Below are 25746 nucleotides of genomic sequence, written 5' to 3' on the forward strand. Positions count from 1 at the left end.
AGGGAGAAACAAAGTTATTTACCCCATCCTCTCTCTCTGCCTCTCTTAATCAGTGCGGGCGTTGGCAGGACTGGCTGCTTCATCGTGATTGATGCCATGCTGGAGCGCATGAAACACGAGAAGTCTGTAGATATCTACGGCCATGTGACGTGCATGCGTGCCCAGAGGAACTACATGGTCCAGACTGAGGACCAGTACATTTTTATCCATGAAGCACTCTTGGAGGCCGCTACCTGCGGCAACACTGAGGTTCCAGCACGCAACCTGTTTGCCCACATCCAGAAACTCACCCAGCCCCCACCCGGCGAGACAGTTACTGCCATGGAGTTGGAGTTCAAGGTGACTGATAAACACACACCCCAGACAATAATTACTTTAAGTTCTATTTGATTAGTATTTTAGTGCAATAAGTTTACGACTCCTGTAGGATGTAATGAAGCATTTAACTTTTTAAGCATTTAAAACAAAGATGTTTCAGAATAGCTTTTTCTGATTTATAGTGCATAAGATAGTTTGCAGGGGTGACATTGTTACAGTGTACATCAAGTGAGTTTTTTTTAATAAATAACAGAAATTAGAAAAAGGCTCAATCCACTCTGATCTGGAGGCACCAAGCTGTGTTCGCAATTTTTATACTTTTTATATAATGTCATGAAGCAAAGCATCATTCTGCAGTTGTAAATTCTGACCTCATGTCCGGGGTGTCGCTATTGTGCCGGTGTGATCACATAGTTATACATGTTTGAAATGATTAATCTGCCAAATAAGCCAATGCACAGGGATGCATCTCTGTGACATTGGTGCTGAGACATCTCAGCAGCTACAGTAGCACTGCATCAGTTCATATTAACACACATCTTTCAAGGACAGTGGGCCAGAACAAACACACACAATGACAGCTACACATGGAAAATTACAAAATGACTGACACGCGCACATACACACAGCTGGTGTTCAAGGTGACTTGCAATCACATGCACACGCACACCTTCTGTCAATAGCCATCGACTGTGATGTTATTACACACTTTCCTCCCAGTGCGACTCTGCCATTAGCCCTCTTATGACCATGATCCATTCTGTTTGAAGTGATAATAGCATCTACACTTCTGCCAACAACGGAGAATTAAAGAGAGAGAATGATTGCGGCGTATGTGGGGGCCACAGCCTCCATGTCCACACAGTCTGGTCACAACACACACCGATTTTTCCCAGAGTATCATGACTGTCCACACACACTCCTGTGCTGTCCATCTGTGCTCTGTCCGCTGCCAGCACTGAGCTTGTCATGCCCATAGTCCTCCGAGTTCTGGGACTCTATGGGAGACAAGTCCACTGCACTTACTTATACCGACCTGCAGCATTTCTTATTTATCTTGAGAGGAAACTTTTAAGTCTACATCTAAATAGAGACTTGACAGGGAAGCGTTTTAACCTTCCTTGTTTGTTTACTGCGGGTCACAGGTCACTCATTTTTTTCTCTCCACCCTTCTCCCTGTCTTATTTCTTACAACCTTTTGTTTAAACAGAGACTGGCCAACTCCAAAGCCCACACGTCACGCTTCATAAGCGCCAACTTGCCCTGCAACAAGTTCAAGAACCGTCTGGTCAACATCATGCCTTTTGAGTCCACCCGTGTCTGCTTGCAGCCCATCCGTGGTGTTGAGGGCTCTGACTACATCAATGCCAGCTGCATTGACGGCTACAGGTAAGCAAAAGACTTCAACTGTAAGATTTAAGCTGCTTACAACAACGAGTAAGGTTAAAGTGCTGAATTTGAGCTTTAAAGGAGAAGGCTGCATTGTTCTATATTTACATAGAATATAGAGATATACATATTTATATATTAACAAATCCTATTAAAAAGACAAAATCGTTCATCTCTCAATACTTTCCAACTACGCTACCCAATTGCCACACCTACCTTTGGCTCTCATCCCAAAGCCCATTTGTTCTTACTGAGGAGGTATTCTTAAAAGCTGGTTCACAAATGTATAGTACCCAAGGCTCAGTAATTTCCCAAAACAGCTTAAGTTTTAAGTAAACATTACTCAAATGGGAGCATTTGTTTGTCACTGTTTCAGTGACAAATTAATAGAAATTTGGTAATCTAGTCAGGTTTTTATGCATGTGGATTGTTCACATACATTTTTTGGTAAAAAATGAAGATTTTTAAATGCAGTGAGGCTAAAGGAGCATCTATGCCCTGTGTCTGGGAGTGTGACAAAATTAAAACATTCTGGAGGGAGGTGATCAATAAAACCATGTTCATCTTGTCTGTGAACTCTGCTGTGAATTCTGCTTGACCCCAAGATCAAGAAGGTCCTTGTTAATAATTGTCTCCTATGATCACACATGGTTCCTTTGATGTGGATGAATATCCTTGAATAAAATCTGAGAGTCTGCACTTTGACCTGACAGTCCAATCCACTGTACTAGAGAACAAAGCCAGCACAACAACAAAAAGTACACCACTGTCCTAATACCTTTTGGACAGCAGTTGTATTCTGGTGTCAGAGATTGTTATAGGTGTGAAAAACTCAGTGGGTAATCACAGTGGTTTAGATGAAAATGTGTGGGAGGGGACTGAAGATGAGTTCCCACTGGGCAGTATTCAGATGCAAGAATTCCTCCTGGCTCTGTCAGTGTGGCTCCTGTGCGCTGAGCCACTACCAATTTCATATTGAAGCTACCGCATGTCATTGTGTGCTCTGTGAGTCCAAATTGCTTCCTAGAGGTAGGAAGATGAAAAGGCAACTCTCTGTTTTAAACCTGTATAAGTACCAAGGAAGAGACAGACAGAGCTGATTCCGTGGTTGAAATGCTCTGGGAGGGGATGGATTTAGCAAACCTTAAATGCCATTGAGTCCAAATGGGGTTTTGCTTCATATGGGGCAACACCTCCCCACTCCCACCCCCTAACTCCCTCCTCTATTTCCGGTCCTGTTGTTAATGAGACAGTGCTCCGCAGAGGCAGAACCTTTATTGTTGCTGTGTAAATAGCATAAATGCAGCAAGAGAGTAGTATAATGAAGTGTGTTCTCCAAACCCCTCCCTCCCTTTTTTTCTCCCCCATGTTCTCAGCTTTTCTCTCCTTTCCTTTTCTATTCTCCTCCGTAATCTGACTTCTTTGCAGACTCTTTCTTCACTATCTTTCCTCCCACCCTCTTCTCTCACTCACCATCTTAATTTTCCATCCAAACATCATGGCAGACAGACATATCCGGGTGGGGACCTGTTGTGTGCACTGGCGGCACTGTGTGATTAAGCCACTTTTAAAGGCTGGGCATAAATAAAAATCTAACAGAGGCCTCCAGTGCCCTTCACCCCAGTGTCTTCAAGAAAAGCCAATAATATGCTAAGCTAATGAGAGGCAAACCATTGATTCCAGCTATGCTATTAGGGGTGGGAGCCCTGGATATGCTCCGATGCAGGCTGGAGTTTTAGCATTGTAATGAGGTTGAAATGAAACGCTATGTCCTCAAGCACTGCAGTCATGGGGGATGATGCACAGAGTGCTTTGTGCTGTTTGGCAGAGCGCTCATCAGGGCACTGTGTGCAGAGAAGTCAGCATTGTGTGATACGGTTAGAATTATTTTTGTTTTGGCTAGGGGCTGTATTATGGGGAGGTTAGAGGGGTCCACCCTATCAATTTGAAATTTAGCATTCATCCCTGTGCTTAGGTTTGCTTCCCTTTTCTTTTCTTCTCTTTCTTCCTCTTCTGCTTTAGCAATCCCTTTTCCTATATTCTCATTTTCTACCCTCTTCTCTCCTCTCCTCTCCTCAGCAGTCAGTTTTACTTTGCGCTCTGATTACCAACTGGAGAGAGTAGTACTCACTCTTTTCATCTCCTTACATTTTCCTCCTTACATCTTCTCCCTTTACTTTGTACATTGCCTATCTTTACTTCACATTTCTCTTTTCCATGTTTTCATCTTTTTAATTTGATTTCTCACTCTCTGCCTTCCACTCCTTGTATGTTGTCTTCCCTTCTCTCAACCAATCTGTTGTTTCTTTATTTGTGCGAGCGAGGCTCTGAGCATATTCTATGTTCCTGGTTCCACATTAATGACTTGCCTGCAGCACTTTCATTAGTTGTTCAGCCATGGCTCAGTGTGTGACTGAGTGTGTGCGTGTGTGGTTGCATGTCTGAATACACATGTAAAACTACTGCACACGTAAATGCGTACACCAGAATGCAAACATGCATGTGCCGCAAACATGTGAGTCTCCGTTCACAATCATGTGGGTGTTCTGTGTTGGGTTACTTAGCTCCTTCTCACTCTTGTAATCAGTGTGCTGCTGCCACCTGCTGTTTGACAGAAAGACTGCTGCTCAGCTGAAGTCACGTAGGACACCAGCACAGCTCTGGCTCGGTCGATGATCTCATCTTTAGTTGTGTGAGCATATCAAGTGCTCTCTCTCTTGCTCTCATTCTGTGATTCCATACAGAGAGGAAGGAGGACAATGTAGAGGATATATAAACACTTAAATAGGTTAATGATGTTGATAAGTGCTAGGCCTGCACAATTTGGGGAAAAATATGAATCAAAAGTGTGGGGGGGGGGGCATTTTATCAGAATACTGCATAGAAAATCTGCTTAGGAATATAGAAATATTGGATAGGATAGAACAATACAATGTAATTCTGCTAAATAAAACAGCACATTCATTATTAATTGTCTTAATTTTAAACAAATTGTATATCCAAATAAAAAAACATTTTCTATAAGCTCAGTCTGCCACTTTTTTTTTTTTAAACAATTTGATTGCTGGTTCCACGGTATCAGAATTTTGGATAGTAACATCAATTGGTCATGTGACAAGGGCAGGGAAGATTGGCAGAACAGGTGGACAAGTGACACTACTTTTAACCAATGGAAATCACAATTGTCAGATTGACAGAACTCTAGCCCAGTTGATTTTGGGGGACAAACAGTAAAAGGACACCAGGACTGTACAGGACCACAATTTGCAGCTGGATGCTTTCTGAATTTAATGCCTTTCCTACAAGATAGAACAAAAGGGGAGTAACAGAGAAAGTTCTTCCCTAGAAATTGAATTTTATTTGAATATATTTGTGTTTGAATGTATTTGAGCACTTATAAGACACCAGTTTGTTGCATGACTTATATCTTGTTATTAGATGATGGGGTGAGAGATGGTTTAACAGCCTCTACAACAGCAGCACTCTTTTATCATTAAATCCATTTCTGGTTATTGCTTTGTGATGTGCTTTATAATACCAGTTGTAAGATCCCCATAAAATTCATGATGTTATGATTAATTCCTGCTTCTTCTATGTGGTGTGGTGTTGTGTCTTTAGACAGCAGAAGGCCTACCTGGCCACACAGGGCCCCCTGGCAGAGACCACCGAGGACTTCTGGAGGATGCTGTGGGAGCACAACTCCACCATCGTCGTCATGCTTACTAAGCTACGAGAGATGGGACGGGTAATACATAAACACATATTGTATTAAACGCATGCACCTGTAATGCCCTAGGACCATTTCAGGGAATTATTATATGTTTATATGTCGGTTCAGCTATGCTAGTGCATCACTTTGCTCAAATATTAATTAATTCCAACCCTGAACAGTAACTTTGGTTGAAAGTTAACTTTCTTATCCCCACGACTGGAATACATCTGGGTTGAAACTAGCATGCTTGTCAATAATTGGTTGTATATCAAACATACTGATGATTCCCGAACTGCATGACTGCATCAAACTTTGTAAAAAAACAAAAAACAGGATGTGTTTTGGTAAGCTAAATAGTGCCTTTTTAAAAGTGCTTTTCTAAGGAAGACCCTTCATAGAAATACACTCATAATTTTGAAAAGGCACCACGACTTCTTAAGCTGGTTTGTAAGCTACATTCAGTAGTTCAACATTTCAGGAAAAAATAATCTACTTTCTTGCCAAGAGTTGGATGAGCAAATCAATACCACTCTCCCATTTGTCCGTTAAATACAAAGTTACAGCAAGAGAGGGTTAGCTTAGCTTAGCATAAAGACTGGAAAAGGGGGGAACAGACAGCATGGCTCTGTCAAAAGTAACTTCTTAGATTCTCTTCTGGTTTGCCTTTGATTCCAGCCAAGGACCTTTGTATCATGTCATCTAATTAAGGCAAAAATGCAAACAAAAGAGGGGCTGGCAGATTTTTTTAACCTTTGTTGATGGAGAAAGGGTAGCTATTTCCCACACTTCCAGTCTTTATGGCAAGCCATGCTAACAAGCTGCTGGCACAAGCTTCATATTAAATGGACAGATAGGAGAGTGGTCTTGATTGTCTCATCTAACTCTCAGCAAAACATGAGTAAGCGTATCTAACTTCAAACTAATCCTTTAACGAAAAAAATTCATACTGTCGTCTTGGTACCAGTTTGATTAAATTCATAAAATCTTTGACTGAGTTGTTCTTTGTGATTAAGCAAGTGATTCGACAGCAATCAACTGCATTTCATAGCTTTTATCACCCTCTCATACATATTCACATTTTATGAACAAAAGCCCTGATGCACACCATTGCTGTAGTTAACAACACAAACAAAGTATATAAATATTTGCGACCTAAGATAGATCAGACAGTTTTTTCAAAACCACAGACAAGTCTCTTCCCAATTCTCTTTGTAAGCAGACCTTCTCATGACTCAAAATGACTAATAACATACATAAAACCGTACTAATCATATCCTGCAATCATTATGTAAAAGTCCATTTGTTTTTCCCTGAGTGCGTTTGGAAAAAGATTCTTCAAATGTACTTAAAATTGTTCCTCCCTTTTCTTTTGTAGGAGAAGTGTCATCAGTACTGGCCAGCAGAGCGTTCAGCCAGGTACCAATACTTTGTGGTGGATCCAATGGCTGAGTACAACATGCCCCAGTACATCCTCAGAGAGTTCAAAGTCACAGATGCCAGGGTATGTTAGATTCACTCTGTGTGTGTGTGTGTGTGTGTGTGTGTGTGTGTGTGTGTGTGTGCGTGGGGCCAGGTGGTGGGGAAGGGAGGTGAAGATTGATTGACATTTTACAAAAATATAACCACCCAAATCCGTTTTAATTTGAGGTTTTCTTACAAATAAAGACAGTCATGCTAAGTGTTAAGTATTATACCAGCTGTGATTTCAAGGTAGAGTTGTTCAGAATGCATCCCGTGTTATTTCTCCTGACAGGCTGACATCAAGTGAATGCACCATCTAACATGTTTATCCGGATCTAGTATGCTTGATCTATGGATAGTGAGTGTGTGTGTGTGTGTGTGTGTGTGTGTGTGTGTGTGTGTGTGTTGAGATCACTGTGAAAATACATGAAAAGCATAGCCTTCAATCCCCGAGGGCCAGTACTGCAGCTCCCTGTGATGCAGTAGTTTCAATGGGCTATAAATATACTTTACTGTCATCAGAAGGCCCACAGCACTCTAATCCCACATACACTCCTTCTTCCACACACAGCCATATATATGTATATAAATACAGTATGTGCCTTGAAAGAGATATTATATGTATGAAACATAATATGGTAATATGTACGGCAAATATTTAATTCAAACATGCTGACATCATGGTGCTGTCCATTGTGGGACTACATGTTAAGTGTCTGTAAGGACTGGTCCTTGAGGGCAACAACCCTGCTAGTTTTCTGTCCTGCCAGGTTGTCAGCTTTAGTCAAACTGCATCCCAAGTGTAAGTTAGATGATTAGATGGTTGCAGCAAAAACCTGCAGGGTTATGGTAGTCGTAGACATTAATTGAGAGGCTGCAAAGAGAGGTGTATAAAACACAATCTGTGCAGTGGAGTGTTATTTGCTCATACAGATGAATAAAAGCATTGAAGAAAGCCCAGCTGGATTATGCACACAATATACATCTCATACATGTCAGTTTTTTCTATGCCTCTTAAATGTACCATGTACCTCTATTTGCTGTCCCTCAGGACGGGCAGTCGAGAACAATCCGCCAATTCCAGTTCACTGACTGGCCCGAGCAAGGAGTGCCAAAAACTGGAGAAGGCTTCATTGATTTCATTGGACAAGTGCACAAAACCAAGGAACAGTTTGGACAGGATGGACCAATCACTATACACTGCAGGTAATGAGGAAAGGTAGCACAAATTAATAGTACAATTGGATAAATCTGTAGGCATAAAGGATGGCTTCTACTTTAGAGCTACAAACATGCTTGCAACATTTACTGTTTGAATTTTGAATGTGTAGTAGCAGAGTTCCCACAATCCTTTCTGCAGTTTCAAATGGCATATTAACTGCGTTCAACATAATGACAGAGATTTATACCAAATATCAGATCATCCTGTGCTTAGGTTTGTGCTTAGAAGTTCTCTCAGTTGCCAGTTTATTAAGTAGACCCGGCTAAAGGTAATGCCGTTTTGAAAATCGTTTAAAGAGGCGTTTATTCATCTTGTATTGGGTGTGCTCCTTAGTGCCGGGGTGGGCAGGACCGGAGTCTTCATCACTCTCAGCATCGTGCTGGAGAGGATGAGGTACGAAGGAGTAGTCGACCTCTTCCAGACAGTGAAGACACTTCGCACCCAGCGACCTGCCATGGTGCAGACCGAGGTAAGAACACAGATTGTTCATACTCAGTATCCCACAGTGACAGAATAGTATTCTAAAGTCAATATTGAATATTTTATGGTGTGCACATTGTTTTCTAGTAAGTGTCCTTTTTTGACTTACTGACATTTTTACTTTAATAGAGGTTTTAGAGGTGCTTCAGAAATCCTGTAGCAAACCCATCTGGTGCTATCACAGAGTGTCCCATTTTTCTCAAATTAAGAATGGATGACTGCATTCTAACAAACAGGCATTTTAAAAACATATAAAAGAACACACCCATGGTGGGACTTTTAATGAGTTCAAAATCATGTTTGGATATATACCAATATAATAATTATTATAACGTAATGGGGGTTAACCTCACCACACATTATAATAATTTTATTTTACAGAACAAAATTGTATTTGCAAAATGATCAATTCCTATGAGTAGCAGTGAGATTCAACACATCTATTTACTGCTGAGATTGCAGTTACAAAAGAACATGACCAGCATGCACTAGCTAGCTGCCCAAAATTTAGCCATACTCACTAGAAGTCAAGTTGATTTTATTTATGTAGCCAAATATCACAAATTTGCGTCAAGGGGCTTTACAATCTGTACAGCAGAGGGTTCCCTCTTTTCTTCAACAGATGAGGAAAAACTCCTCCAAAAAAAACTTCTACAGGGGGAAAAATGGAAGAAACCTCAGCCAAAGCAACAGAGGAGGGATCCCTCTCCTAGTAAAGACAGAAATGCAGTAGATGGCGTGTTTAAAGAGGGGACCAGAATATTAAATTAACATGTGTTAAATGTGATGTTCCAGCCATGCATGCTGACGTTCTTACTGAGGCTTCTTCTTCTTCTTCTCTCCAGGACCAGTACCAGTTGTGCTACAGGGCAGCATTGGAGTACCTGGGAAGCTTTGACCACTATGCAACATAACCACTCCCATCAAGCAGACGCCCTGGTCAAACCGCTAAGGAGTGTGCCAAGTGTCCCATCTCAGCCACCATCCACTCACTTGACCCCCTAAAACCTGTACCCTTGCAGCTACCAGAGGGGAGGAGAAAGGGATGCGCTTGCAGACCCGGTGACGGGTTTAACCAATCACAGAGATCCACGCTGACTAAACCAACCACATAAGATTTTGCTTTAAAAATAACAACAACAAAAACATTACAATGACTATGACAGATATGACAACTCTTGTACAGATGCGTCAGCGCAGACCGGCAGCTCGCCTCTCTGCTCTGTCGAAGCCAAACCTCCCTGATTGTCAAAGGCCACTGGTAGCACTAAGAGAGCCCTCTCTCTGTTTTCCTGTTAATTTTATTGTCACTATTTTGATTTATTGTGTCAAATGTTATTGTTTAGTATATTTGTTGTTTTGAATTATCATTTTAACATCAGACATTTATTTTGTCTTAAACTGCCCAGCCTGGGGCTTGCATTATATAATCGGTACTTTTTTTGTTTGTTTTTTTTTATTTTAGGGTACTTTAGCACAAGGGACATGTATTTTTAACACGTTCCTAGATACTAATACAGGAGGACCACTGTTCTCTGAGCTGCTGTCACATTTATTTTGTCACATGACATTTTATTTTATTCAATATATGTGTCATAAACATTGGTCTTACTCAGTTAAATAACTCCAAAAATTGCCTTTTCACTTGCCGTTTTGGATTAAAAAAAGTCAACTTTGACAAGAGTGATTTCAGAGCACACATTTAAACTAAAGTTTGGCCTGTAAACGTGGTAGCTACTTATAAAACAAGAGGTAAATTAGCTAACAAACGACTAAATCAGAGATGTACAGAAATGGAAAGCACATGATTTCTACGTCTTTTTTGTCTGTTTTGTTTTTCATCAGAAGCCTATGGCATTGAGGCCTTCATACTCTACAGCGGAGAACTTACCTGAGGAAAACAGACTTTTGTACCCAAAGGGTAGTTGACAAAAAAACCTTCCTGATCTCTAAATAAAGTTGCTCTTCAAGTCCCTCTCATCTCCTCACTGCCCATTATTCTGGTCAGTTTGCTGGAGTTGAGCCACACCCACCAAAAGGAGCAGAAGTGGTTCATATGGACTGTGGAGTAGAGCCATCAAAGCTGGCACCTGTACAGAATCAACCATTCCTACCAGTGGGAAAGACACCCGGCCCGTTGGACTGAAACCTGATATTATTTTATACAGAAATAGAACTATAAATATATATACAGTATATATATAATTATGATTGATTATATATATATGTACAATTACACATAGATATATAGATATATATACACAGCTTCAAAGGTATATTGTTAAAAAGGATTAATACTGCTGATCTACCAACCCTAGAGACACTGCAGAGAGCCTGCTGTCCTAGAGTGTGTATTAATGGAAACACCGTTGTATCTACTGTACTACCATAGTAACTTTGACAGCTGGTTGTCCGTCTGAATGAGGAAAAACAGCACAACTCCCCACACCACCCGTCAAAATGGACAACTCCTCACCCAATCGCACCACTCAAGCACACATCTTCTCCCACACGAGCCGCAGGAGGGAAGTGTCTGATCGTGAGAGGCCTAACGTTGTGGTGGTGGCGGTGGTGGAAGCGGTGGTGGGAGGGAGGGGGACTTGAAAACGATTGCGAAAAACTAAAATGTTCATTTTTACCTTGTGAATGCTTAATGCTGTAGGGGTTCGATCTGTTGTACACACAGTCTGTTTTCTATTTGTTGATAAAGAACTGGAATTTAAAAAGAAACTGTTGATGAAAAAGAAAAAACATTGATGTTAATAAAGTTCAATAATTGGGTTTTTGTACAAATCTTGGCTTGTGATGCTTTGTTTATTGATGCTGTTGTTTACAAAATGTGGACAGTTAAATTCTTAACCAATAAGTCCTTCATAGTACAAGTTTGCTCTTTTGCCCTTTGCGACATCAGTAAACTGTGTGCTTTATTACCCGTTTCCAGGAATGTTGCCCGTTAATTTGCCCAATTATTTTTCCTGGTGTATGACTTATGCATTTCTAACAACTTCTTGTTCCAACTATGTAACATAATGGTCAGATACTTAAAAGTGTGCATGTGTATGTCTGTGTGAGTTTGCAGGGGTAAATCCTGAGAATCTAGCTGCTGTACAAGGTAACCCTCTCCTATTGCGCTCCCTAAAACTTAATTTTTCCCTGGCTTTCCACCACTTTTCACAATTTACCACAACAGATGGAGTTTGCTCAGTTTTCATGGAGATAGCTTTGTTGTTGTCAGTAATTATTAAGATTAATTCAGCTAAGATGTTTTGTATTTGTGCTTTTCTGACTGGTTGGAAGTGGGCCAGCTCTGTTGGTGAAAGATGATGTCACATTGTTTGCTTATGTTTCCATGGAGACACCCAAACATTCCTGATATACTAGCTAAGGCTGTGTCCACAATTAACCCTTATTTACTAAATAGTGCACTATAATTAATGTCCGAATTTTAACTGTCAAATGCATCCACTATACATATATATATGTGTGTGTATATATATATATATATATATATATATATATATATATATATATATATATATATATATATATATATATATATATATATAGTGCCCTCAACTTTTCCTACAAAAGTAAGTAGAGAAAAGATATCAACAGATACAAATTCCATAATAGTGGATGCAATAATGACAGTCATGCAACACGACAAATTTGAGGGATGAAGCAAAATGATGTTGAAGGGCCTTTAATCAATTTATTACTTACTATGACGTTCTATACTCTAATAGTGTTTATTATCCAGTGACTAAAGCTGTAATCTGGAACATTTTCATTTGAATTAATGTCTTTTAATCAATATCTATCCTTGGATAAGGTAACACAATGGTGGCCTATCGCCTACTGATGAAAGTATTGCATTAGTAACATGTTTGCGGTATTACCAACTGGGTGTCTGGTGTGACGTCTCTTGGAAGAAATCTTGTATTACAGTTATCCATTGTACTCATACACAAAAATTGTGTTTTTCCCGGTTTATTTAAATAGAAATTCTATATCAACTGAACTTAAATCTGATGCCAAAAAGAGATGCTACTTTCAATCAAATAAGATCAAACCTCACAGTCCTGATTAAGCAGATTTGTTGGGTTTTTGAACCATCCTGAAGAGGATGAATTATTTCAAGAGAAAATCACACAAACAGGATGTAAAGCTGGATTTAAAGGATAATTACTGTAGCTGGTTTATACTTCAGTGCTGCTGTATAGTTTGTATTTAGGAATGTTTTAATTTTCTGTTGATTTTATTGTGCTCTGATTTTATCTTTATTCAGCTCTGATCCACGTTGCAGAAATTCAATATTTTACTGATGCTGTTGCTCTTTTGTGTTATAATAGTACCGATACATTGCTCTTTCAACAGAGTGGGCCTTAATTTTAGCAGTGATGATATTCTTGTTTATGGCAAACAATAGCTTGTTTGTTGACATTTGTTTTGAGTAAAGTTATGATTAGTGATCGAGGTGGTATTGTGTAATGTAGAATTTAGCTTGAAGCATTTTACAAAATTTGTAACAGAACCAACTGACATCATTGTGGTTGTATGAACTGTGTCCAGGTGCATTTTTTCCTCATTCAGTAGTATTAACTCCTTCCCTGCAGCCTTTCCTTAATACCCGTCTTTGCTTAACTAAGAAACAGCACAGCTCTGTGACCTGTTATCAGTGCCCTTTGGAGATACCATGAGTAATCCGATTGGGTAAGGAAATGAGAAAACATATGGTTGACTAATCCACATTGCAGTATATCATGATGCTGAGTTGTGTGTTCTTGTAGAGATGATGCACAGTCTGTCCAAGATGAAAAAGACCGTGAAGGTGAATTGCTCTGCTTGAAGATTAAAGCCCAGTTGGAGGATTTGCTCTCCGACAGCCACCTGGCAGAGGACGGCTTTCTGCTGAAACATATGCAGAAGAACAAGCAGGGCTACGTCAGTCTCAAGCTCCTCACTTGTTTGAAAAAGGTAAGAAATTTCACTTTTGTTCTAACAACAGCATGGTTTTCTGTGGTTTACATTCCACCAGTTTGAATAAAAACAATCAAATGCAAACAAAGCTGAGGTTGCCACTGTTTGTCACAGATAAAGGTCCTGACCACCAACTGGTACATGACTCTAGCCGGAGCAGAGTACTCAGAACTTCTGGAGGTGAACGATGAATGCACCAAAGTGAGGCGAATACAGCCACTTCCTAAATGGCTACTATGTTCCCCCACCACCAAGCTCCTCCTCGCCTGGAACCTTTCTCTGGAGAAAATTGGGGAAGATGGAGCGGCCCGAGGCCTGGAGCACCCTTTACCGTCAGAGAGGATCCTCCAAAAGTTTAGTACTTATGGCAACATTACTTCATTCTGGATCCTGCATCCCGGCAAAGAGCTTCCCAAAGAGCTACAGTGCTACGCCAAGCGGCACAAAGAGCTCGGCCAACATTTGTGTGCAGTGGTGAAGTTTGATCATTTGGAGGATATTCGTAAGGCTTACCACGCCCTGAAAGCAGAAGAGGAGAAGTCTAATGGTCAGGGCATGTGCGTGGTACCTTTGGGATTCCAGTCAATGCACCAAGTGGACAAGGACAAACTATCAGAGGAAAACAAAAAGGATCAACCTGAGGACACACCTTCCCAAGAAAATCCACTTGAAACCTCATGGGATTCAGTCCAGGAGGAACCTTCTGCGCCAGTTAAAGTTTCTGACAAGACTCCAGACACATCTCAGCCCCAATTGTCCTTGGATAACTCCATGCAAAAAACCTTTGAGCAGATCTCCACCAGCTTTAACAGCCAGTCCTTCTCCGGTTTGACTGAGAGGTACAGTAAGACCAGCTGGTGCTCTGGAGACTGTGATAAAGAGAATTCTCAGAGCCCCTGGGTGCTGAGGCGAAAATTTGCAGCCAGTGTATTAAACCCCAAGATGGCTCGGCACATGAAGGCGTCCTGCTCAGTGCTGCGTCAGCCTTTCGGCCCTGATGGCACCAAGGGCTTCCAGAGCAGAGGGAAGCTGCTGCAACATGAAGAGCTCAAATTCTCACTTGGAAGTTGTAACACCACTAGTGCTCAGTTTTGAGATAGCAGATAACAGATTTGTGGAGCAAAAATATTTTTATAATCTGATGAAGGAAATAAAATATTGTTTGCATCAAACAAAAAAGCTAGTTAGTTTTTGTTATCTATTCTCTTGTTACATGTAGGTATACATCACTGACAGATGAGGGCGGCATTTAGCTGTATTCACATCTGTGTTATTTTAAACACTCAGTGTGTCTATGTCAAGCTGTAGTTGCGTAGGAAGTAAATGCACAGCAAAGCATGTAAATAGACTACAACACATATTAGCTGGAGGAACAAATTGTTACACAAATTGAGGTGTTTAAGTGTAAGAAAGTTTTTTACACCAGTGGCTTCTGCACTCCTGGGGCCTCAGCTCATCTGCTCGCAACTGCAAATTGCGATGTATATTTGTTCTTGGGGCAGGATGGATTTACCTTGTTACCACTTTCTGGTGGGTGGGAGGTGTTGTCTTTCAACATGAAATGCTCAGAAAAAGCCCTCATTGTCTCACTGCGTCTTTTTTGCAAATGCCTGTTTAGGTTTTGGTTCTTTAAAAAGTAGTTTTCCATTCTCTGAGATGACATTTGGCTGAAGGCTACTTGTCCAATCATCAAACCACATCTTGTGCAAGATGAGTGTAGTAGCAACATTTGTGCCTTATTTCAAGCCTTTCTAATGACACCTCGGCTGGAATGGTGTGTTTATAGTGTTACTGATTGAGGGCTTCCTTAAAATCTTGCCCAAACCAAAACAAAATGTGTTTCTTCACTCATCCACGCCCAGTGGAAACGATTCAATCCAATGTGTAAGGGATACTATCATATTCAAATTGGAAACATTCTTCGCTTGTATATGCTGAATGTCAGACTGTCTTCAGGACTAATGTGCTCTTAGCTGTTGAGTGAGACTTTGCAATGTGTGCAGATCAAGTGTTTAATTGTCTCTGACTTGGTTTAGCAATTAACAGCTATCTGACTTTTATTGCAGTGGAGGCTGGTCTATGAAAACATTACACATCTGTGAACAATATGTATAGAGTAGAAATGTTTCTGTGCTGTGCCTTTTCAAGGCTAGAAAAGCACGATATCTCCTGCTAACTGGAAGTCATTATGCATTTACATAGTCTCCTTGAGCCAAAAATTGAGGCGTATGTCAAACAATTTAGTATTAAAAATTCTCATTTTTTATTAGTTTTTTAGGGAGGGGATCTAGAAGATTTTGCACCTGCTGAGCAAAAGGTTCTCAGTGTGAAGAAGAGCACAAATGTTTTCTTGTGTTTAACCTTCAGGTCAGCATTGAAAAAGAGAGTTAATGTTGGCTTTAAATAAAATCTACATTTTGGGTCACTGAGATAACAACTTTAGAATATCGAGCAATACACGTTTTTGTCAGAGATGAAGCTTAGGTAAAGATTCCTTTGGTTTTTCTCTCAGTCAACACTAAAGGAATTTTAAGTCCTAGAAAGTTAGCGCTTGGCCACATCTTACTGACTAGTGGAACTCTGCAAAGCGTGATTTGTGTATAATTTGGCCCATGGATCAGAATGACTCATGGCATTAGAATGTGATGTTTGTAGGCAAATAATTTGTTTCCTGTTGTGAACCTGACTTCATTTTTCTAGAAAAGATAGCTGCTTTATTTCAACATCTTTGACTGCGGACACATTTCAGAAGCCATCAATTCTGTTTAGATTAACATTGTACCTGTCCATTTATTTGGCTTGTTTATGCCCTGAAACGCCACATGTAAGACTTAGTATCTCTCTCGGCTTTCCTTCCCTGATGCTTTTCTTCCCTTGTCTCCAAACTGTTTGGCCTTTGTTTATGCATGACTGACCCTCCACACCTGACGCATTTCCCCTCCTGGATGGGGTATTTATTTAGATTGCAGTCTGCAGTGCCTTATGGCTTCCAAAAGCACAACCATCTGCACCTCATTTGCCGAGGCTCACGGGCTAAAATACAGGTTTGTATTGGAGGGGACATGAACGTGAGATTCTCGACAACAACATCCCTGGTTTTATCTCAAGCCAACTCTAGATTAAATCATCATGAAATACCTCTGCTGTGATAATTCCATTTAACAGGGGGTTAGTATTGTCTTAGCACCATTTAAACCAATTGTAAACTTCCTTAATTCCCCCTAAAAGATTGGAAAACACTTGCTTTCAGCAGACCCTTCTTATCTGCCCAATTGAGGCTATTACCAATTGCCCACTTAAGATGTCAGACTCTGTTGAGGCAGAAGGTAAATGTAAGCCCCTGCTCAGGCCAAAGCATCCTTTGGTGCTCCTGGAGCTAGAGCCAGGGAGATTATCATGTCAGTAGTAATCCGACTCGTCCCACAAGTACAACTATGGAGGAGGAGGAGCAACAGTTGAGGGGGGGAGGCAGGAGGCAGAGGCATCAGAGAAGCTCTCTGCTCCACCTACGGTAACCACGCTCTCCTTCCTCACCCTAACCCATCTTCTCAACCCGCAGAGTTCCCCTCCCTGGAGCTGAAGAGAAGACCTGCTGCTGGAAAAAGGGTAAGGAGATGTGCATTATCTTTCCAACGGCGCTGTTGCATGGAGATGCAATGATTCAAAGTGGAAGGAGTTTAACAACAGATGGAAAGAAGTTAAGTCTTCTGTAAGATCTGTTTATTACATCTCCCTATTTTGCTCTGTTCCTCTGTTTCAGGTTCAGGTTTGTGCTAAAAGGAGGACCAGAAGTTTTGTATGGAAAAACATATTGACAGACGTTTTCTGAGGTGAACCAGATGCCAAGTCAGGGACTTCTCTAAACACCAAACTCTCCTCTTTTGGAATGGATTAACCTGACTGCCATGAAGTGCACGCTTACATTCAGAGGAATGTTGATCTTGATCTTTGCAACCTAAAAGCGTTCCATGGAAATGCAAATGTGATTTAAAAAAATAATACAGTCTGGACCTGAATCAAGTCAGGACACCTCCCCTACTTGCAGGCACAGGGAGTTGTGATGATTTTCTGGGTAAAATGCAGGAGTCCAGCCCTCGCCTGTGATGATGATGGACTTACCCAGCCAGCACTTGCCTGTGGAGGTCAGCTGAAGACGACGCCACGCAGCTAAGTCTGGATTAGCCGGCCGAACGGTAAGGACACCACATCTTCTTTTGTTAGTTTAAGCTGGCAGCTTATGGGGAAGGCGTTAGGTGCCACTGACAGGGATGCCTCACCAAGTGCTTGAGTGGCAGAAAACACACGTTGGATTATCTGTATCAAAAGGCGGCTCTTGCTGGAACTGCATGTCAATAGTGAGCAGCCTGTCACGAAATGTTTGCTGAGCGGTTACCATTGACTACAAGGGGCATTCCACTGGGTTGGGGGAAAAAAACAACAAAATTATGATTGTAACTGTCTTGCAGAATTTATTCAACCTCTCACTACACAAACAAGTTTGTTTTGTCAGAGAGGAATATTTTCTTCTCCTGTCACTTATCCAACATGGTGGTTTACCTCATTATAATGTGTAATTGCTCCTCAACTCTCTCTGGCTTTTCTCTTCCAAACGTTTGAGTACTACTTTGAACGCTTATGAAACACTGATTTTCGATCAGTAGTATTATTCTCTGCATTCATCTTTTTAGAGATCAACATTTTTTGCAGAGCTAGGCCTTTAAAAGTTTAAATAATTAAACGGGAGCTGGATCAAATTGCTGAACTTGTCATCTAAAAATATAATGAAGGTACTCTGAGAGAAGCAACTTGATAATACTCACGTCGGGCATTTTACTGAAGTGATGATCCCCTTTTCCCTAAGCTCATATCATACTTAGAGATTATACTGCATCTAGCGGAGCCCCAAGAGGCCGGATAGGGGTTAAGCCTAAAGTCAATTGAGCCGTTCAACTGTCATAACCTGCCAGAGCTGGTCATAATTTGAAGAAACTAAAGGGAAAGCTGAACTCCTGCACCACTCCTCATCGTGGCATCAGCCATTTTTGTCAGATCCTTGTCAAAATATACATTGGGCATGAAAATAATTAGTGTGTTAGTAGTTTAAAAAGAGGATAGGCTTATAAACAAGCAAAATGTGATCATATTTCACAGGTTTGTACCTGCTTGTGCTTGCTCATGTGGGTGATATTTAAAAGTAGTATTCAGCGTGTGCCAGATGGCAGTCACCCTTTTGTAACAGCAACATCAACATGTTTAACATGGGTTTAGAGGCTATGCTGTTGTGTTAATAGAGGATCTGGCATGGACAGATTAGCAGAATAGCAGCTTATGGACTCTTCTTTAGAAAGTAGCCAAGAAAACAATCATCAATCTTACTATCACCTCACACAAAAATAATTTCCTGCTAAACCTCTGCTCCTGCTCTGTTAGAAAAGGCTTTTTTAATGCATGTCAGAACTTTACCTTGATTGAACTCTTCCAGGAATAGCAAAGGGCAAACAAATTGGGATTGGTGTCAAATGTGCATCTATACGTGTATTTTCCCCTCACACCTCATTAACACCACCCTGACAGCAACAGGTTTGCGTTGTGAGATATTGTGCTAGGCTGTCGAGTCCCTGATTGATCCATATAAATCCAGGGGATATGATAGTGAAGCTTCCACAATACAATCAAATCTTTTTAACAACTCAACCTCCATCCAATCGAGTAAAAGGACGTAGGTATCTTGTTTGGTATTTACAGAATGTGTTTAAAAATTATCACAGTTTTTCAGGCTTTGCCCAAACGTGTATTGTCCCTTTCTTTTTTTCAATAATGAACGGCAGCTTTCTCACTAACAAGGAACAGGCTTGTTTTAATTATCCTTTGGTTATTGAGTGACAGAACGCAGGCCAACCGAAGCAGTTGCCCAACACAATTACAGGGAAGTCTAACCTAAGCCTTTTTCAGTTGCATTAGAACCAAGGCTGGATTTGGAACAGCCAATCCAGACCCAGAACATCCACTTTATTTTACAGCCTTTTGGTGCCAACACAAAAGATCTAACTAACCAAACTCGTCACTTTTTCTCTTCATTATTCTGATTGAAAGCAGGACAAGTTTTAGTAGAAGGTGCTCTCTCTTTGGGCCCTGCATGCTGGCCTAACCCCTGAGTTAGAGGTGTCTGATGGATTAACACAGACGCACACACATACAGCAAGGCCGAGGCTGCGCCACCAACATTGCAGCCAGGTGTTAACCCACGTGATTGAAGATAAAGCCGGCAGGCATTAGTGCTAATCCCGCCCTGATCTTTGGAATATGTCCCTATTACCTCCCCAAGCACTCTCTAGCTGTCCCCAGGCCTCCTGATGCTCACTTAAGAGGGAAAAGACAAGACAAGGCCTCTCTAGGACTCCCCAAAGCACGTTGTTTCATTGGAACAACACAGTAGGTGCCTTTCCCGATGTTTGTTATGCTCCTCTGTTATCTTTTCAGTGCAGGTATTTATGGGGTGTGTTCAGAGTAGCGCAGAGACAGACGATCACATGGGTGGAGCTGAGCTGAAACACAGCGTGGTAATAATTTTCTGTAAGTAGAGGCATTGGTTTGTGCAGTGGCAAATACACAATGGTTAGACCTGTGGACATTTCCAGATAACAAAAAGCAGCAGTATTATGTAAACCAGATTATCAAGTGTTATGTGATGTTGCTACTGGGAATGTGTGTGTGTGTGCCCTGGAAGTGAATTGGGTGTCTGGACAACGATGGAAGGTTAAACTTTTCTACCCAAGCCCATGACAGATGATTTAGGAAAAGTGAAACCACGCAAGTGCTGCTCATGTGTGTTTATGGTATGTGTGAGTCACAGGAAGGGAGAGGGCGTAAGACAGAACAGGCTGAGGCTGTATTTAGGGGGAATATATAGGAGCAAATTCTGGTGAGACATAAAAGTTGGTATCTGCTTTTTTCCAGCACAAAGACGCTCTTCATTCGTTCCTTTTCTGTGATCTTCTTTTGCTGTAAGCATGTCAGACTGGTCAAGATCCAAGCAAGCTGACAAGAAGGCACCCCCTGTCTGCCCGCTTCATTCAAAAGTGTTAACCACAGACGCCCCTTATCCCCATTTTGACAGATCTCTAGTTCATATTCCATAGGCTGTGGTATTCTGTTGAGTGTCTCCTTCTGGCATGGGAGGGAGGGGAGGATACGAGTGGCATGCTGCTGTAATTACATTACCGCCAGCTTAGCTGCGCTATCACCAGTTGCCCAATTATTCCTTGAAAACATCAATTTTATTGTGTCATTTGAAATAATGCGACCTTTGAGTCACAACAAGAGCTTGGTTGAGGATCGTGCTCCAACTGTACGATGCATGCTTGGGAGAATACATAATGTCTCAGGAATGGCTTTGACAGACTGAGAAGGTTTCGGCCTAGCAGTTTACTTTCATTGTTTGCCTCAAACATCTTAATGATGCTCTGGGACAGTTTTTACTCTGTTGGTAGCTCTTCAGGTAACACAAGGCTGACAGCAAACATCAGGTATACGGTTTTTTATTCACTCTCACTCTCACTAGAATCACAAGATCCTAATAAGAACTTTCATGCGTACAAACTGTATTTTCTCCTTGTGAATAGATGACTTTTTACATTTGTTTTGGCCCTTCTACCTTGGACCAGCCTTATCTCCACACGCAGAAGCGTGCATGGGCACCTAAGCACTGATGCTTTGTGAGGCCCAGGCATGTTGTGCCTGTATGTGAGCTGTTTTAGTTGTATTTGGTAGTCATCTGCGCTTTTATGTCTCAGTTTGAGGATGTCTTTTCCTTCTGCTGGGGAGTCCTCTGAGTATTCGCTATATCCTCTGCGTTGTTGCTCTTCTCTGTTTGCTGGAGAACAGCAGCATTTGTCATTTCAGGAAGTTGACTACTCATTCATGTTTTTCCGTTGCGCTCCTAAGAAAACACTGGTGCCCCTTCCCCCTATCAATATCTGTATATTTATGTCCATGACAGCGAGGGGCCTGAGGTAGATATTACATTTCTGTGCTGATTAGTCATCCATGACCATCTGAACAAGCTGCAGAATGCTCCTTGGCACTTTTATTGGCGCCAATCAACTGCATATGGGACTAATGTGTTTCTGAGTGGAGTAATTATGACAATCAAAGTGTCTTCAGGGACATGATATTGGTGTTTGATGACCAAGCTTCGTCCAGTGTCAGCAACTGAGACATCGGAGGACTCATCTGTTCTTTATGAGCTTATTGTTTTATAAGATGAGCCACAGAACTAACAGGCAAGATATTAATGTCTCACAGCCGTGTGAAACAGTTAATTCCGAGGCTGAGTAATTGTCCCACACTGACCTATTAATAGCATAAGAAAACAATGATCTCATCCTTTCCCATATATCATAAGAAATTGGCTCATCTTAAAATAAAAAATGTATCATATATAAAGCAGGAGCAGCGAGGTTTCTGGTGTTAGGACTTGGTGTTGAACCAACAGAAACAAAATGAGACTTTCCATAGAGGGTTCTATCTATCATGTCTGGTGATTAAATAAAACAGTGAGAAACGAACATCATACATTTAGCCCGGCATCGGGTAACATTATGTAGCAGCCGCGGCTTCGCATTTGATTTACATAGACGTTGTCAAATGAGGTTGTTAGCTGAAATGTTTGACTTTTAAATGAATACTATTCTACCCATTCATTGTACAGAGGCTGCTTACCACGTCAAACCCATATGGAATTATGAGTGATGAGTCAAGCTTTGACTGATAGGACTGGTTTTACCTGTTTATACGTTGTTTATAGCACTGCAACTCATGAGTGCGACGTCTTTGTATTTTCCCTCTGCGGTGTCCAAAACAGTCAGGCACTGTGGAGTACTATCTCAATTTGCATATAGTTCTTTTGTTTTACTTATGTCACTGCAAAAAGTTAAGTTCAAACAGAAAACCAAAATGTTCCTATATTTTCCATAACCTTTTGTCTTTAATGTGATCTGCAGGACTAACCTACACGCTGAAACTTACAAAAGTTATTTGTGTACGATTTTAGTTTCTGTACTAAACTAGACAAAGATATGTGACATTTTGTCCCATTGTAAACACTCCAGCAGCCTGTATATGTACACTACAGAATCCAGTCTGGCAAAACACTTTGTGAGGCTGGTCTGGATTTGCTGTTAGTCACTGCCAGTATACCATTTACTGCTCTGGGGGAATGTTTTGCTCACTGGTGACATGATATGAAAAATACAAAAGAAATGAGGTTGTAAAACTTCTCAAATACCTGCGACATTACAATGAGAAGAGAGAAAACATAAGATATAACTCCTCTACATTCCTGCAAAAACAAATTTGTGGCTGCTGTGTTGCAGTGTCTATTGAAAGGGAGGGGCAGTATAAGAAAAAAGGGATGTACAAACACACATGTTCACTGAGGTCTCATCATACATAGCATTGTGAATAGGTGTGGCTCCTGTAAAGAAATGAATGGATTTCCCTCCTTTAAAAGGATGGTTAAGGAACATCTACTTTTGCACTCCGAAAGTACAAACCTTCGAGACATTTCAGGGGGCAAGGGGTTGCAAAACTAATCCAGCCTGCCTTCAGTTCAAATAAGAAAGCCGAGTTATGTTTTTTCTTCTTCAGGCAGCTTAAACACACTGGATTCTCATGTGTCAGCAATGAACCCACTTACAGTGAAAACGAGCTGACACCAGAATCAGAAAATGTAAACTGAAGGTAAAATGAAAGCCCTGGTGAGAGAAGTGGATTTATTGGAAGGTCAAAGAACTGTGATGGCACAGAAAATAACAATTGTTATCTGTGTTAATTGTTAATGTGACAAGTTGATGAAATTGTTTAGATGACTGGAGGTGTGACTGTTTGAACATGTCTGACGTTTGTCTGCTTTGCCTTTCCCAACAGAGTTTCAATGCTCCTCCACGTTCTAAGATGAAGTTATGGAAAGGTGCTACATTTGCCTTCATGCTCTGTGGCACAGCCCTGTCCATCCTCCTTGTTAGAAACATGGCCACGATCGGACAGTTCAAACCTAAAACAAAATATTCTTACACAACTCCGTCCTTATCAAGACCGTCTTCATCATTAGAATCAACACCCAAGACCTCACTGCCAATATCCTCATCGTCATCATCATCATCATCATCATCAGGAGCAGCAGAATCGACCGTGTTGTCCCGGCAGATGAGTGGTCCACATCGGAGAACCCGCTCAGCAGACGAGATGAACTCTCTCCTCTCAGAGTGTAAGATAAACTGTTATTGTCTTCCTTCCTTTGTCTGGTCTGAGAAAGGGTGTTGTGTGAAAGGGCAGCTGGGGTTCAGACAGAACACTTAGTACCTGACTCTGTTGTTTATAGAGCAGATTTTAATGTTTCACTATAACAGACAGTCAATTAGCACCTCATAGTTCACTGGCATTCCATAGAACCACGAGAGGAAGATATACCCACTTTCCTTTTGGCATTCATCAACTCAAATAGGCTTGAAGGAACTCTAACTCTTTCTGTGATGCTGATAAGGATAAGAGTGTGTAGCTGTTGTGATGTCAGGAAAAAAAATAAAACTTGTGTTATACAGTTCACACAACTTGTTATTATCCTGCCAGTTCTGACTACAGTACCCTATACTATCTCCGCAATCTGACTATTGCCACACAATTACACAGTAATCAGTCAGTCCCTCTACCACCTGCTGTTTATAGACATATGATTTTATCTCCTCTCTACCAGTTTCCGTGATGTTTCAGAGCTTCACAGAAGGCGAGCTTCAGCATGTAGTTGGGACCTTGCTCGACAGGAAGAGAAGGAAGAGCCGGCGCCTGGGTGAGAACCAGGCCCGAAGGACTAAAAGAGCCAGGAGGCCTAAGCCCTGCTCTCTGAGGGAGCTGGAGCTGACAGTGAGTGAACTGGGTCTTGGCTATGAGAGCGACGAGACAGTACTGCTACGCTACTGCAGCGGCAAATGCACCGCCCACCGGCACAATTACGACATCACCATGGAGCACATGATGCGGACAGGCTTCAAGAAGAAAGGCCGCAGGGACAAAGTTAGCAACGGGCCCTGCTGCCGACCCACCGCTTTCGAAAAGGACTTTTCCTTCCTGGATAACAAAAGCCGCTATCACACCGTACAAAATGTGTCGGCGAAGAACTGTGGTTGTGTATGACCCAGTAAAATGTACTTCTTCATGCTGCTCTCAGCCTCTGTTGGTAGAGTTGAACATGAATGATGATAAAAGAAAATCTATGGAATATACTGTAAACTCAAGGAAAAAAGGAAAGGATGGGAACATGTTTGAGGCTGCTCCATGGCAGCCTTTTTGTGACAGGCACACGTTTGTGACATGTGCAAAACACATTGGAACCACATCACATGAACAGCAAGTGGTGTCTTTGTGTGTGGATTCCAAGATACACAGAAAATGACTGTTCGTACCAAAAACGTTTTTATTAACTTTTTTATCTGTCTAGTAACACTGTAAACTGTGGTACAACAACAATGTAGCAACGTTATGTTTGTGATATTACATTTGAGTAGTAGTAGAACAGGCGATAGATGAGCTATATGATGAGCCATGAGGGACTAGATTGTTGCTGTTACTACACTTCATACCATGGGCGTTCACTTCAGTAATTTGAAATCTAGTTTGCATAAATATTATGGTGAAAATCAGTTTTGAGCATTTTTTGCCTGAAAGGTGATTTACACCTTTCGGGCAAAAAATGCTCAAAATTGATTTCAAAGCCACAAATAAAATAAATATACATTTAATGCACATATGTTTACTTCAAGGTCTGCACAGGGCACTGTGCACCATTGACCTAAAATGATCAGCTGTCTCCAGAAGGTATTTTGACTTAAAGGTGTGTTGAGTTGTTATCAGGGGCCATGACTTTGGGACCTGTTTCTCTGCTTGTATGCATTGCTGTTGACTGCAGTGTTATTACACGGTAAAGAGCAATTGTTATTGATAAGAATTTGATGATGAACGAAAATCTTCTTTAACCACCTTTAATTATTGTGTACGTTGATGTTGTGTAGATTAGCAATAAGGGCTTGTTTCAAAACACATAAATACTCACGTTAATAATAGAACATGAACATATATCCCATCTGCTCTCCATGAAATAACTCATCACACTCAAAGAAATTCTTTCTTT

The 25746-nt window shown here is 41.1% G+C and overlaps 3 protein-coding genes across 31 annotated transcripts in view; all 3 read left to right on the top strand.

Moving 5' to 3' along the window:
* The window catches only part of LOC117954876 (receptor-type tyrosine-protein phosphatase F), a 170369-nt gene extending 158994 nt beyond the window's left edge, over positions 1-11375 (top strand). For all 28 annotated transcript variants that reach the window (XM_034888920.1, XM_034888930.1, XM_034888923.1 and 25 more), the window contains 7 exons: positions 54-339; positions 1529-1707; positions 5326-5452; positions 6795-6920; positions 7932-8086; positions 8436-8571; positions 9428-11375. In XM_034888920.1, the coding sequence (XP_034744811.1) occupies positions 54-339; positions 1529-1707; positions 5326-5452; positions 6795-6920; positions 7932-8086; positions 8436-8571; positions 9428-9496 (1078 nt within the window). In that variant the 3' untranslated portion in view covers positions 9497-11375. The remainder of the gene's footprint in view (positions 1-53; positions 340-1528; positions 1708-5325; positions 5453-6794; positions 6921-7931; positions 8087-8435; positions 8572-9427) is intronic.
* A 1742-nt stretch (positions 11376-13117) lies between these two features.
* On the top strand, positions 13118-14719 carry larp6b (La ribonucleoprotein 6, translational regulator b). The gene is made up of 3 exons (XM_034888889.1): positions 13118-13295; positions 13373-13559; positions 13677-14719. Exons 1-3 carry the CDS (start codon positions 13279-13281, stop codon positions 14655-14657), a joined length of 1185 nt encoding a protein of 394 aa, XP_034744780.1. The 5' UTR covers positions 13118-13278; the 3' UTR covers positions 14658-14719.
* Positions 14720-16945: 2226 nt separating this feature from the next.
* On the top strand, positions 16946-25255 carry LOC117954732 (neurturin-like). Of its 2 annotated transcripts, XM_034888693.1 has the most exons (4): positions 16946-17168; positions 17323-17755; positions 23490-23829; positions 24316-25255. In XM_034888693.1, the coding sequence occupies exons 3-4, from the start codon at positions 23517-23519 to the stop codon at positions 24750-24752; spliced, it is 750 nt and encodes a 249-aa protein (XP_034744584.1). In that variant the 5' UTR covers positions 16946-17168; positions 17323-17755; positions 23490-23516; the 3' UTR covers positions 24753-25255. The 2 variants fall into 2 exon arrangements, with proteins under 2 accessions (XP_034744584.1, XP_034744585.1); XM_034888694.1 differs by lacking the exons at positions 16946-17168; positions 17323-17755 and adding an exon at positions 19731-19994.
* Positions 25256-25746: the final 491 nt, after the last annotated feature.

This window comes from Etheostoma cragini, chromosome 12, assembly GCF_013103735.1.
Source record: "Etheostoma cragini isolate CJK2018 chromosome 12, CSU_Ecrag_1.0, whole genome shotgun sequence".
Taxonomy (NCBI): domain Eukaryota; kingdom Metazoa; phylum Chordata; class Actinopteri; order Perciformes; family Percidae; genus Etheostoma; species Etheostoma cragini.